Below are 15,574 nucleotides of genomic sequence, written 5' to 3'. Positions count from 1 at the left end.
TGACTTCGCTGAATTCATGGCCTGACTTTGACCTGCCCTCGGTCAATGACATTACAGGGTACGTCCAATTTTTTAATACCACACGATTCTCTACTCATTTGAATACAGTTGAGGCAAATTTGGCGCGGCTGCGTCGCGCCGTTTGGAAACCATTTCGGAAAAAACCCTCGGGGGTTCAATTTGATTTTGAAAAGGTTTTTCGGAATGGTTTCCAAAAAAACCTGGCGCAGTCACGCCAACATTTGTTTAAGTGTAGATACTTGAATAGCAGATCGTGTGGCAACAACATTTAGATGCACCTTGTAAGGTCGCTGACCTACTGTCCGGCAAAAAATTTCTCTGGAATCGTTCAATCTGATGCAAGGACGAAGTGCCAGACGAAGCCGTACATCCCAAGATAGTTTCTTAGGCAAGGCAACAATGTAATTAGCGAAGTCCATTGACCCAGGGTCAGGTACAAAGGTCGGACCAAGGTCAAACCCAACCTGTGTTATTACTCCAGAACTTGCTGTATGAACTAGTTTCTGGTGCTCATTTCGAGTCTGTAGATAACAGGAACCGCATTATACATCTTCACGCACTTCTTTAATGTCAGAATAGGTCACCGACCTACAATGACCCAGTCAAAAATCTTGTGGTTAGTAACATACTTCCTAGCGTAAACTGTAACACTTATTTAAATACAAAACTCCGAGGAGTCTTGTATGATTTTGGTCACCATGACCTGCAGAAGGTCAAATAAGATCACTGACCTTAAATAAGCACCACTGACCTCTTACTTGCGCAGGTATCAAGTTTCCGGGGGCATTTCGGACACCAACCTTGAGTTTGACTTTGTTTGAACCGAAGGTCATAACCTAGGAATCCCAAATTTTTATACGGCTGAGTTTACATACAGGCCAATACAACCCGTAAATTTAATGCTTCTAGCTTGATTAGTTGCTGAGATTTCGTGGGAAATCAAATTTGTGCAGTGCAAACAAAAGTGTAGAACGATGATATATCATTCCTCACGAGCTAGCTGTACAGGTTAATTTCTCGCCGTAAATATATACTAAATCATGCGTGTGTGGACGACCTTCTCCGTCATTTTTTTTTCAAGGAGAAGCAAAAGTGCTATGCACAAGCAATTTCAATTTGTATTCAGACCAGAGCCAAGTTGTGCTTCCCAACACTTATGCCGCCTTTCGGTATGCTTGAAGTTAAAAGGATAATTCCTGATGCAACCATGAGAGTGCATTTTGAACAATGAAGATGAGTCAGAACCTCTGTAAATACGCATGGCTTCTGCGTTCTTCAGGAAAACGAGCAGCGAGCTGACCGTCTCCAGGGGCTCTCATTTGAAGCGGTTCATCCTCTACACGCTGTACGTGTGCGCTGCCAGCGCGACGCTGGTGACGGTCGCTGTGCTGGCTGACGGGTCACACAGCGTGCCGTACAGCCTCTGGGCTCGCTTCGGCCGAGAGATCTGCTGGCTGAACAACCGCGGAGCGGTCCTGGCTTTCGTCTTCGCACCAGTGTTTCTCGTCATGACGACGAACGTGGTGCTGTTCGTCGCCAGCGCCTGCATGATCTCTCAGATGTCGTCTTCAACGGCTCGTCCGGCCAGCAGGCAGCCACAGGTCAGTGCTGAAACCTCGGGCATCAAACCGCACGCATGCTCTATGAATGACTGGTGCTCACCGGGAGGCCTCAGCGCAGCCACTTTGGTGGAAGCACACGACTCCCGGTGATCAGGAGCAAGGCCGTAGGCCTAGTGTATGGGAATTGCGAGAAAATGAACAAAGTCTGAATGCCACCGGCCGACACGCTTGCAATGCAAAGCAGTGTCGCTCATGAAGGTGTCACGCTAGGACGATGGAATTTTTGGGATCCGGCCTGGTCCGGTCCGGCCAGTTCAGATCCAATGCACCTACCAATCCGCCTTTTCAGATTTCTCAACCCAATCCGACCGGGTCTGGCTTACTACAAAAGTTGGCCAAATCAATGCTGGTTAATACGCTCCTATCTAAGACTTAGGGTATTAGTTTATCCGTCTTGAATTTACACCAACCAGCTGCTTTGATGCTGTTAACAAAGCTTGTCTGCTGTTGGTATAATTTGTACGATCACCAAAGCCAATGGTGTTATTAATGGTATCCGAATTGCTTGGGCCAATCTTTCACATATGTAACCACATCGAAGGGTACAACATCGCTGATGGTTGAAATGAGTTCATGGCATGTACACGATTGTATAGTTACTCATGATACTTGGAAAGCTTCAGCAGCACTCAGTTCACAAGCACAAGGCGGCATCCACTTCCGAATAAATCGTCCATCTCACCTGGTATATACTTCATGTGTGTTTCCGCTGTCGAGCACACCAACTAAGAAACAACCTCAGCTGAGACCATATCCTGTTATATTACCGGTCGCGACAAACTGATTATCTACGTGCGCGACTGCCTACTGGTAGGTAGGTGTCTGCTTTTCAAACCCCCCCCCCCCCAAAAAAAAATGAGACAGTTGCCATTCTTCGTGGTGCTACCGGATCTCCCTGCTTTGCTCACACTGGATATGCATGAGTTATTTTTATCTGTAATCGTGCATCGCACAGCTGCGTAAATCGACGTGTGCAAAGTTCAAAATCAAGTTATTTTGAACTATGTACTTCCTTTCTGCCACGTGTATCAAGCAAAATAATGCCGCCCATTACCATCATGTCATGACCGTTAAGGCATTTGATACACATATAAGCCACTTCCCAAAGGCCCCGGTCATCACACAAGCTACTCCAAATCTTCGCAAATTTTCTTTTCAGGTACGAATGGACCGTTTGGTTGGCGTGATCCCCCACGTTCATTCTGCTGTTTGTATATGTTGCGTGTCTTTGGCCCTTATAAATCATTACCAGAGATTAACAAGCATATAACTGCACTGTTGATGTCTAATTTGTACGTGGACTATGCAATTCGGAGCAGAAAAGACAGGATCACTGTGTTCCTGCGTACAGTCTAGACTTTTGTTAGATACAAACGGCACCATCTCACATCAAGCAGCTTACTGCTGGGGTATAAAGTAACCTTTGATCAGACGCATGCCTGGATGCCAAACAACGTCCAAGGCTCAGGAAACCCTCTAGCAAAAGTTTGAAAAAGATCCCAGGTCTTGCAAGACCACTCAACAAAATTCTCAAAAAATCAAAGATCCTAGAAGATCAGACAAACTTTTAAAAAGGACCCTGGACCTCAGAACACCCTTCGACACCAAATGTCATCGCAAGTTTTAGGTCAAACAAATTGCCACATCCTCGCACAACACTTGCTCAATTTATGCATCATGGACAGGGAATACTGGCTGACAGCTGTGCCAATAGCTGTACCAACGTTCAGAGCCAGACCCACTGCTGAAATGTCCGTCAACTGTCCCCTTCTATCCCGATCCCGGACTTCTATCGCTGTCGACTTTTACTCCTTTCCAACTTTCTGTGATTCGATTTTATGCCTGCGAGTTATTTTATGACTGACTTTTACCGCTCAGGGTTTTTGCTCCCTTTTGCTTCATTATTCGACTACTGTGCATCCTTGCTGAAGTTATTACCTGGGAGCTTTTGGTCCCACTTGACCATTTCCGTTTGACTTTCCTACTCAACGCTGTTTGCGTTGGGAGCTGGCCATCCGCCTTGCTCCACTCCAGTCACATTCCAAACGGACCCTGTCAATGGCTATCAGACTGCCCTGCGCTTGGGCGGTAGCGCCGTCATGTTGCGGGCCATCCATATGCGACCAGTGTAATTCGTTGCCTGGATGGGTTCGTGAGAGCGCCGATTTCCCTTTTTGAGCGTTGAAAGACCGGCGGCAGAGTCTGATCGAGTCTAGATCTGCATATCAGCGGGGATATAACAGAGTAGTGCATTACGCACATTTTTCCAGGCTGCAAGTTGTTGACCCGTGCGTTTTGAACCTGGTCTGGTGGAGTGAGAAGGATTATGTCTCTTGTAAGAGTCGACGGGCTTTCCTGCCCATATGAAGAACAACGTTTCTGTCAGCGAAAGAAAGAAATAACTCCATTTGGAACTTAACACTACGCGACGTGTTGGACAACCGATCGTGAACCTAATAAACTGTTGACGGCGCGAAATTGTCCACGTTCATATCGTCCACGCTTGTCCATGTAAGCCCGACAGGATCGAATAGCCGGTATGGGTCATCGTATTCTTTTGGCCTAGCTGCCTGTGCTTTGTGCAGCCCGAAGCGTAGAATTGTGTGTCGTAGGTTTGGATGTGAGAGCGCATATGGTCGATTGCTTTTATTAATTTTTTTTAGTGCTAGTGACTGCACTGATCACAGCATTTTACGGACTCACCTATTTTTTTTGTAAGTGATGTTTTGCTTAACCTTGTTTAACGTTTTTCAGTCGTGATGACAGCTGATGATGGCACAGCTTGCGAAATCGGGCACTGCCATGATCAATATTTGCTTTATAACGTCGGCTAACAGTATCCCCTGGTGCAATGAAAGTCGATAACTCGGCACAATAACTCAGATCTCTCACTAAATTGCTTGGAACAAACTGGGTCGACTGCGAAATTCAATCGCAACTAACTAAAGTTAATAAGTTTAGTCGCAATAAGTTGGCGAGTTCCCTTCTTTGAGTCAGTTCGTAGCAAATCATATAGCAGACATAAAACACCTTGACTGCAGACTCACACAAGCGCAAAGATACTACATGGGCCAAAATAAGATCACTATATTTCGGATGGCAATCCGTCGCCGGGTGATTAACAACGAATCATTAGACCCATCAAATACTCCATAAATGGCGGACGTAAAATAAATTAAATATTTAATATTTCCGAATTTACTGAAACAAGTTCTTCACTGAAGGGCGGATCGTACATTTACTGTCGACACTATAAGAAATATTCGAAAACGTACAGCATGATATAACTGAACATTCGTGGACATACACCAAAACAACAACTATACACTGCATAAAACCACCGAACAGGTTTTGTTTCGATATTTTCCTAATGCCAGGCCAGTTTTTAGCTCAAAAAGGGACAGCTAGCAGCGCTTCTGTTCATGACGGGTTTAATGTCGCGAATTAACTTGGGTTCTGTAGTATTTGCTCGACATGGACGTAACACCTACCAGTTTCCCACAAATGGAACTTAAAGAGAAGTTAAAGATATGGAGGCAAGTATCAGATGTGGTGAAATAAGCTCACCTATAACTATTAGCATACCTGAATGTAGAAAATACTGCTCTAGGCAACACAAATTCTCTCTGTAGTATCTGTAGTAAATACACTCCCCAATAGGTCTTAGCTTCATTGCGTCACCGAACGTTTGTATGACAGCACTCATTTGCAGTACTGAAATCTCCCGAGAGGTAGCTGCGGCGGTGCTGGGCATGTGCTGAACAAAGTTGGTTAGGTGCTTGTGTTTTGGCCCTTTCTCGTGGTTTTCTATGTAAGGTATTTACTTGTACTCACATACCGGGTATTACGCTATCATGCGTGTAATATATATACATATACATATATATATATATATATATATATATATATATATATATATATATATATATATATATATATATATATATATATATGTGTGTATCAGTTGTCGAACACAAGCCTTGTCTTGAGAGCAGAGACGCAATTTTCCCCCAAAATATCAGCCCGCAGTCCAGTCCGCCCCGCCTATGCTCTGTTTATCGTAAGAAAGCACTTAATTAAAGCTGGTCAATCAATTCGTCACGAGCATCACGCTGAAATTTTTTCAAACTCAACAAAATTGGTCGGAAGGCCTGGAGGACAGCACTGCGGATCTCTCGAAGCAATAGCAGTTTTGGATGTTTGCATTGCTTGCAGCAACTTCATGTCCATATGGTTGGTCGAAACATATACATATACATTTTTGGCGCTCGAGTTATTTTCGTTGGGAATTATTTTTACGTTCCAAATTCATTGCCTACCTTTGAAGCAAATTATGCTACACCTTCGTTCGGTAATTGCTCCAAACTGGTGTTGTTTCGTGAATAACATGGGAAAATCCCAAACACAGAAAACTAATTCGCTCAGTTTTATTGAAGGTATTCAACAAAACGCTGAACATTTAGCTGCAGATATATGTACAATACATCGAGCTCAAACACCCCACACGAAACTACATGCCACATCCACGTAAACGCTACGAAGTCAGTTGAAAAGAACGAAACGGAATCACTTCTCATGATCGATGTGTCATACTGTTCTCATGCATCGTTGTCGCTGCCGGAGTCGGTGCCGGAGTCGCTGCTATCATCGGTTGTTACAACAACCGGTGGGAGTTCTTCTAGCAGCCCGTCATTCGTCCAGTACTGCTGCTCCAGCCTTTTGACGTGCTCACAGCACTTACTCCAGTCCTCTGGAGGGACAGCTGCGACACCTGCCTCAGCCAGCCGTTCCACCTCCTCCATCCTCCCCGCCAAGTTCCCCCGTCTTATCACGCGCTTCATCTGTGCCCACACTAACTCTATCGGGTTCAAGTCGCAGTGATACGGCGGCAGGCGAACGATCCGATGACCATGATCTCTAGCAAGGTTGTCCAGAAAATATTCGTTCTTCCGGCTCTGGGATTTGACTAGTTCCAGCAGCTCCACCTCCCGCATGTCTTCGTCGATGGTCACACCTGCCTGCTGCAACCACTCCTGGATTTCCGCTCTACGCCAGCTAGAAGTTGGCACTTTTTGGCACAAACGGGAATGATATGAGGCATTATCTATGATGATCGCAGAGTGCTCTGGCATGTTCGGAAGCAGGCACTCGGTGAACCACTTCTCGTAGCAGTCGGCGTTCACCGACGTATGGTAGTCGGCGTTCCTGCCATCGGTCCTGAGGTGGAGAAGTGCGCCCGGTATAAATCCTTCTGAAGAGCCGGCATGGACTATGATAAAACGTTTTTCTTTTCCAATGGCGTTCTTCCGTCCGTTGATTTGACTACCGTCCATCCACGCCATGTCCTCCATATTGTACTGATTATACCACGTCTCGTCGGTATAAATGATTTTGCTATCGCGAACTCCTCCACACAGCTTCCTCATCTCCCGCAAGTACTGGCATCTCGTTGCTGCATTATGAGGCTTCTCGATCAGGATCTTGCGCTTGTTGATCCTTCGGTACTTAAATCCGTTCGCGAGTAGGTGTTTTCTTGCGGTGGATCTAGACATGGTGACGCCGAGGTGTCCGTGAAGAGCATCCGTGATGGTGTCCAGAGTAACATGTTTTCCGTCGATGTACATTTGGTGTACCATTCTCCTCATCGCGCAAACATCGAACGGATCTAGATCCACCCTTGGTCTTGCTGCAGCTGGCCGGGATCGGCTTGGCGACTTCAGTCTGACACCATTCTGGGCTTCACGTTGTATGCGATAGACTGTAGTCTTCCCAACGCCCGTCACAGCTGCTGTTATTAATAATAAACTCTCCCGGACGGCGTCGTCGTCTCCCGCCTGCAACTTCATGTCCCGGTCTTCGACAAAATGTTGATACACATTATAAACAACTTTCCTATTTTGTGCCCCAAGAATCCTTCGAGACGCTAGATTAGATTTTTCATTCATTGGTAAGTAGGTACTAAAACATATACAAGATATAAAAAGACAATGAAATATACAAGTGAAACAATATAAAAAGTTTTCACTGCGTAAAATATTACCGCAGCGCCAAAGTGATGCCGGTCATGATGCCGGTAATTTTTGGGTTCCAGCACAATCGAATAATGACCCACGCGCAAAAAACCGTGCAAAATCGTTGACAGCACTTTAATTCCGTTCTTTCTTACGATAAACAGAGCATAGCTGTTAGGTCAGTACGCAAAGGCCCGTCTAGCTAATGATTCGGCCCGCAAAAGCCTACTGTTATAATGCTGGTCCGCCGTTAACCTGCAAGATTAATTTATTGCAATATGCAGTATACCATCTCACCTTATTTTAGGCCTGTTCATGATATTGTGTATAAAATGGCATATTATTGTTATCTAATACACAAAATTGTTTTGCTAACACCAGTGATGTTTCTCACAGAGCAGCAAACAAATTACCTACACAATGGAATTTATCGTGTACCAAAGTAGATATTAACCATTGTGATAATAGTTTTAAACTGTAAATGGGAAGGAAAAACGTGACAATGAACTTTGCCTCTTACCAAAATAATCTAAACACTTCACTCTTTTACCTCACATGAATAAACCACAGACGATTTCTTCTAGAGTTGCACGCATCAACCGATATCTTTGCACTGACGGTAAAGTTTTCAGTTTTCCACAGTTTTTCATGCATTTCATTAATCATAAATCTTGATTGTGATTTGTGAGGTATGGTGTTGCATCCTGCGTAGTGAGGAACGCATTAGCTCCAACCAAGCTGTTGAAAGTTTTGTGGAAACGTGGTCCCTCGATCGAACCTTTCGTCAGTCTAGTCATCCGCGTGTGGCTGCTCAGCCCTGTCGAAGGCGTGGTTGAGTCCATGGGCAGCATCCTCAAGGAGGGTTTCTCCATGCACCGGCAGCTGAGGCATGACAATGCCGCGAAGGAGCTCAGGATTTGATGGAATGGTCCTGATCTTGATGGTGCCGAACATCTCATGAGAGCTGTTCAGAAGCATCACCGGTTTGACTTCGTGAGGCGGTCTGTCAACGTGAAGCACATGCTCACGGGAACGGTGATCGCCCGGCACAGAGCATCCCAATCATATCGTTCCTGTCTTTTCAAGCAGTTGGGAGAAAAGGAGCGTTGACATCATGAGTTGGCTCTTGGATCAAATTTTGCGTGCGCCGTTAACGTTCTGGAGCTCACAGTGAGTGCTGAAGTGCTTTAGGCAGGGTTCTCAGGCTTTCGTTGTGTGCTGAACTGTACGCGGCGTATTTGGCATTTTGTACTGACACCATGTTGACGCGATGTTGTACATATCCAAGGTGAATTCAGTGTAAATACAAAAAAATCCTCGCCAACTACGTGGTGTTGAAAGCGTTTTAGGAAAGCAGGCATCTGGTCAGGGATATGATAAGTCAAACTACGATGCTGTCGCGATCCGACCGAAGCTCAGTTGAGAAGTGTTGATCAATGCGATTTTGCGTTCATGGGCTTCATTAAAAAGTCAAGGAGACAAAATCTGGCTTCGCAGTCTGGAGGGAGAGAGTGTCTACGGTTTTTTACCCCTGCCGCCGACGGAACAGCCGGAGGAACGATAAACGGCATGCATTAGCAACGCCACCATGTCATCGCTGCTGTGCTGGCCCTGAAGGGGCACTGCCGACCCCGCGCAGCAATGGCCGCCAGCATCGCAACTTACCTAGTACACTGCCTGGTCCTACCTTTGGCCGCGCTGGGGACGGCTGGTTTCGGACGGCCACTGTCGCGATGGGTTCCATTCGTCAAAGACAGTAAAGCTATGCACTCTTTGCCACAGGCTGTATTGATATATATGTATATATATATATATATATATATATATATATATATATATATATATATATATATATATATATGTGTGTGTGTGTGTGTGTGTGTGTGTGTGTGTGTGGTGTGTGTGTGTGTGTGTGTGTGTGTGTGTGTGTGTGTGTGTGTGTGTGTGTGTGTGTGTGCGTGTGCGTGTGCGTGTGCGTGTGCGTGTGCGTGTGCGTGTGCGTGTGCGTGTGTGTGTGTGTGTGTGTGTGTAATATTCATCAGATCATTCGTACACAATGTTCTAATCGTGAGCCAGTGGCGGTATTCATTCTGTTTTCTGTCTCAATTCTGCTGAAAAAAGTTGGCGGCAGCGGGATTCAACCAAACGATTGAACATGACAATATGTGCACGGGTCTACGCTTTGCCTAATAGCGCGAAAAGGAGTGCCACCGCGCACCTATTTGATGCCAGAAATTGAAAGAAAATTGTTCAAGTTTCACTTGCATGCACCTTTCATTTTTACATGTGGTCGAGATTAAGATAGCCGCGGGCCTGAAAGGGAAATTTAATGTAAAGGTTAAATGAATGAGATGTGCGCCTTTGCTGTCATATTTTATACTAGGCTTTGGACCCTTCCCCGGGAATTCAAAGTCTAATTCATTTTTTCTACCATTTCATTTACCATTTCAGACGCACCTGGGCCTCTACTGCCGGCTGGCGGTGCTCATGGGGCTGACCTGGACCGTTGATATCACATCTCAAATAATGAAAACCGCAGAGCTGACCTACGTCACCAGCCTGCTACACGCCCTACGAGGAGTCTTTATCTTTTTCGGGTTCACCCTGAACCGAAGAGTCAAGGCATGGCTGCTGCATCTTATATCCGACGGCATTACCGCCGTCCGGACTACTATCTCCTCCATAAACTCACCCGAGGGTGGTGCCAATAGCCGGTAGATCCGGTAGAGCGGCTGGACACGGTGGAACTAGTGGACCCGATGGAGCTGGTGAAGAAGACAGCCTGTGGAACCGGTGGAGCTGACAGCCGGTTAAGTGGACGCCAGCGGCTGAACTTGGCAACCAGAGAATAGTTAGGTCTGGACGGCTCGCCAAGTACATTTTTCGTCATCTTGAACGCCGCGTAGCCTGTGTGTGTGTGGGCGGGGGGGGGGGGGGGCAGAATTTGAAAGACGTTGGTATGGCGTGCCGCACACCTGAATAACTGAAATATTCAGCATTTCTCCGGGGGCCTGTAGCAAAGAAACTAGAAGGCTCTGGGTCTGATGGGGTCAAATGCCTTGTTCATATAAAAAGCTCCGCTTTCCCCTTCCCAAAAATAGAACGCAAATCACCGAGCATGCCTCTTTTTAGCCATTTCACCCACGTATATTTTCACGGCGATCCTTTCATCATGCGAAGGACACCTTTTTCACACCTAATACGAATTTGTGATGTTATTAAATTTTTAACGCCCACGTACTCAATCCTGGCTGAATTATTTTTTCCCTACGGAGAATGCCATGCCAGCTTTTCGATGCGTATTTTTGTCTGCGACAAAGCTAAGTTATTTGCATTCATACTTTTCCAATAAACGTAGTGCACACTTTTAATTCAACTGCAAGATAGTTATATCATAATTAAAACGCATCTCGGGGGTTTTTAAAAAAAAGTGGAAAGCTGTGCGGCTGATGTACTTGACTCGATCTAAGATGAAAACGACGCCCTCGTCGCGTCGCAAGTTCGTTTAGAAATGCCTGTGTTCGAGTCTTGTCTGCATTTGACGGTGTGTACCTAACAGGCACGATGTAGCTGGCCGCCGCCGCGGCTGCTGACCGCTGGGTCATCCAACCACCCCGCGCTGGTTGCTTGGTCTGACCGAGCCAGTTTCGGCCGACCCGTGTCACGGGGCCGTACTGGCTGCGCGACGTGCAATTGTGTGATGTGTATGTAAACGTGATTGGGCTTTCTGTACAGCTTGCAGAATGATGAGTGTAATGAAGTGTTTAATTTAAAGGTAAAAATAAGGTTCCCAAGTAGGGTGTAACCGTTAGGATGTTATCATAATTGGGTTCAATGGGTTATGTAATAATTTAATATAATATGGGTAACATGGGTTAAATCAAATGGGTTCAATGCAATTCCATGGTTGTTGGATCTACAAGTTATGTGAATTTCGTAAACAGTGACGTACTCGCGGGCGCTTTAGAGGCTAGTTTGCTGGGGTAATGCATCTTTCCTCAAAGACACGGCCTCCTAAGAAAAATTGTGCAGTACACTCCAAGACCTTATTGTGTGCTGTAATATCTTGATTGACTTTTGCTATTTCAATATATAAGGTAAGCAAACCGGATCAATTCAGTAGACATTTTCGTTGCATGCTTAATATTTCAGCCGTGCCAAATCTGATACCTCTACAAAATCCATTGCTGTTGTCGTTGTCATGGTTACGGGCATGGGTTCACATAATCTTATGGCACCGCATAAGTTTGCGAAACAAAGTTTAAAGCGTAAATGTACTGTTCAAGCTGATTCACATCGCTAAAGATTTACTGCACAGAATCGTGTCGCGGTGCATCGTGCAACAAGAATACGGCGGACACCGCCTCATTAGTAGTTCTCAATGGCATCAAGACAAGTCGGGCAGTGCGGTATGAGGCTGCCGACACAAAGCGCCTGTTCAGCATTTTAAGCGCCGGGGTTTGTTCGAAGCATTTTATTGCATTAAGGTTCTAAACGCGATTTTAAGTTTCAAATGCTACATCTCGCGAAGGACCCTGCGAGCAAGCCTGACATGAACAACGCCAAAGGAAACACTTCCATGGGCGATGTCAACGCCTCCCCTGATAAGACGGTTGATGAGCTGAAGAATACTGTCGAGGCGCCCTCTCCCTCCCTACGGTTTTTGGAGGATATCTTTTCAGCCTGTTGCGCAATCGTGCCCAAGTTTCTGTGGCATTTGGGGCATCCATTACGCATGTTTGAACACAAAAATGTATCCGTAGCATTTGGCTTCTGAAGAGTGATCTTTTATGGCAATCTTCGACCGGCGCGAGCGGCGGGCGGCAACAAAGTCGACGTTGGCGGCGGCAGACACGTCACCTGTTACGGTAACAAGAGCCCTGCATTATACACATGTGCTCAAAACACACAAAACTAGATGTCATATGCTGGAAACGAACAGCTGAAACGTTTGTGTAGCTTTTCCCCTATCCGTGTATGTTATGAAAAAGGGGAGTCAGGGCGAGGGTTGAGCTCTGAATCGACGTTCAGACGTACGAATGGCGTACCCCGCTCACTCGTAAAGACGCCAAAAATGTTGGCAAGCGCCGGGCATTTCAAGTGCGGGTGATAATGCCAAATAACCGGGCTCATATGTCTATGGATGGACAAGATGTTTGCGAAATATGGGATCCAACCAATGCTTTTAGCACCAAAACTACGCCTGTCAAGCTGGCAGCACATCTGTTAGATTAGTTAGATTAGACCGTCGGTCGAAATTCCGTGCTGCCAATATTAAGGTAGATGTTGACAGGCTAATAAAACTCGGTCCATGCATCTGAACTTAAGAAAAGCTCAATTCGGCATACAGGACTTCATGAGATATATGCCCAAACTTAACGTTTCGAAAAGCTTGGGCACTGGCCTACGAGTGCACGCTTTGAACTCATCAAAATTCGTCCGCCCCCATTGGCCCTGAACCTCAACCTAAAATGTTTCGGGCAGTTATGGATGCCCAACTTACGCTTTCAGGTTTGGAAACGCGTAGGCTTCATATTATTAGCCTAGCAATTTTTAGCCAGATCGTGAGAGTCCTGAATATCGATGTACAACTTGATTCAAAACTGCTGCTAGTTAGACAGACGTCCCAAAATTTGGCTTTAGGCTGGGTCAGCCATGCCAGAGTGCCCAAGCTCTCGGCGCCCTGCCAGGCCACGCTTCTGATGGGGTATTTGTTGTTCATTGGTGTTTTCGGGCAATCAAAGTAAAATGCTACCAAACTGTTATTACAGATGAGAGATGCTGCCTTGGGTACCAAAATTTCGTTAGATAGGGTCGAAGTGCTTTAAAAGAAGCGCCGACAATAGTTAATTAACGTGCACCCATACCCACACGTGCACAATAGTTAATTAACATTAAATAGTTAATTAACGTTAATTAACATGACCGGCATTGGCCGATTCAGGCCGCCCGAAGTAGCTCCTCACTGTTCCACTGGTTGGATGGAGATGGCAGGCTGATCAGATTCCGCGTCCCTGACCGCTTCCTGGAGCCGGTGAGCGCGTTGCCGGGAGACCTGGTTCTGATGCGCAGAAGGCAGGTGACGCCTTCCCGACTACATCGTGCTATCCGTTGGCCTGGACGCAAAGGCTCCGGCGCATCTCCGCTTGTCTCGATGCGGATAGCATGACGCCTTGCTTGTCCACTGCTACGACCCTTTTGGTGTTATTGCTGCTTGTTCCTCCTCCTGCATTTTGTAAATGTATCATTATCTGGTATCGTGTTGCATATCTGTCTCGTGTTTCTATTTTACATGTGCTTTGCATCCGGTAAATCGCAACATATGCGCTGAAATTATTAGCTTGCTTGGGGTTGTAAGCTTTCTGCGTATGGCCTGCATTTCATGGGAAGAATTGTCGTTATTCAGGGACGAGTTATTCTTCCACCGACCTCCTCACCTAATGCTGTGGGTGAGTTCGAGACGTCGCATGCTGATGTCACGCGCCCAATATTCAGCGAATGCAAGAGGTCTTAAAGCGTCAATCATGCCAAGACGACTAACAAATTTTCAAACCAACGTCAAACTTAGCAGCCTCACACACGTAGGTGACCAATACAGGACCGAATGTCATGTGACGTTTAGACTAGAATGACAGGCGGATGAGCCAAGAATATGCCTCAGTTACCGAACAAAATAGGGGCAAGGTATTTGCATGCACGATGTTAGGATATTTCGAACCCAGCAAGCACAGTCTGTATTCCAACACGCAGAACGCGTGGAGACGCAGGATGTTAGCACGTAGGAAAACTGGACGAGTATAAGTCCAAGAACAACGTAAGCGCCATCTATATAACGGGTGTTGGTACTTGTAACGCCACCTAGGTAAGCGTTGCAGCGCACGCGCAAAATGACTTGCAGTTGAAAGCCAGGGCGCTGAGCTTCAAAGGCATACGTGGCGTACGAGAGAACACACGTTCCACCTAATGCTGAAAGCATTTCAGCTGTCTGTACCCTCTCAATCTGCACATTGGTTGCCTCGGAAAATACCTTTTTCTATGGGTTTACAATGCTGTGGCTTGTCCAGGCGCCCCGCAGTAACGTCGGGGCGGGGTTACCAGATAAACTTGAAGGCTCCTGACGCCATTCAATGCGTACCAACGACGTAATATCTGGTTCGCCACGAGTGAGGTCTAGAAAAGTCGACAGCATCATTGTGCTATGACTTATCGCCCACAATGATGCGGGCGTAATGCCGTGTGTAGGTGAGCGGAAATCAGTCGGTGGAGCAAAAATTGAGGAAAAGAGTATCAGGGATATTTATGGCGATGAATGTTAGAACAATTTTATCCTAAATTCGTGGCCGGATGAACCCCGCGTAGGTTGGAGAATTGCACATTCAGTTCCTGCGTCTTGATTGTTAAGAAATGTAACGGCGTCTTGACCGACTGAAGAGTGTTAATGATAGCATGCAAATCCGATATGGGAGCAGAGGCGGCGCAGCGTGAGCAACATTGTACACTGACTGTATCTGGTTCCTGTGATCTAGAGAAGGGTGCTGGACCTTCAATAAAGCTGTCTGGGAATTAAAGCCCGGGGCGGGTGCGCTGGTTTACCCAACTATCATAGCAGAATCAGCGGGCAATTAGCCGAAGGTCAGCGGCAACTGGCCAATTTCACGCGAATCCCATCAACTGGACGATTCCACGCGAATCCCATCAACTGGACGATTCCAAGCGCAAGTGGTGCGGCATAGAAATGACTAGCGGGCGAGTTCAGTTCTGACACCTGGCTTCTGTAATAGAAGGCTTTCAGAGCCTCGCTTACATCGGGCACAGATCAGAGCGCAGGACAACAGGGACACGTGAACTCTGGCGCCGTTGGCGACCTTAGTAGGTAGTAGAAAGTGAGAAAGTCAAACTCCACCAAAAACTTTTAGTCAC

The 15,574-nt window shown here is 46.3% G+C and overlaps 1 protein-coding gene across 3 annotated transcripts in view; it reads left to right on the top strand.

Moving 5' to 3' along the window:
* LOC119092936 (adhesion G protein-coupled receptor E3-like) overlaps positions 1-10,493 on the top strand; it is a 49,207-nt gene extending 38,714 nt beyond the window's left edge. For 2 of the 3 annotated variants that reach the window (XR_005093573.1, XM_037215832.1), the window contains exons 2-3: positions 1,301-1,622; positions 10,106-10,493. Coding sequence is in view for 2 of the 3 variants with exons in the window: in XM_037215832.1 (XP_037071727.1) it covers positions 1,301-1,622; positions 10,106-10,372 (589 nt within the window). In the remaining variant the exon portion in view is untranslated. Of the gene's footprint in view, positions 1-1,300; positions 1,623-8,536; positions 9,001-10,105 lie in introns of those variants that run through there. The other variant, XM_037215833.1, reaches the window with a different exon arrangement.
* The last annotated feature ends 5,081 nt before the right edge of the window (positions 10,494-15,574 follow it).

The sequence above is a fragment of the Pollicipes pollicipes genome, unplaced genomic scaffold (genome assembly GCF_011947565.3).
Source record: "Pollicipes pollicipes isolate AB1234 unplaced genomic scaffold, Ppol_2.1 Scaffold_3716;HRSCAF=4358_pilon_pilon_pilon, whole genome shotgun sequence".
Lineage (NCBI taxonomy): Eukaryota > Metazoa > Arthropoda > Thecostraca > Pollicipedomorpha > Pollicipedidae > Pollicipes > Pollicipes pollicipes.
This window is presented reverse-complemented; position numbering and strand designations above follow the sequence as displayed.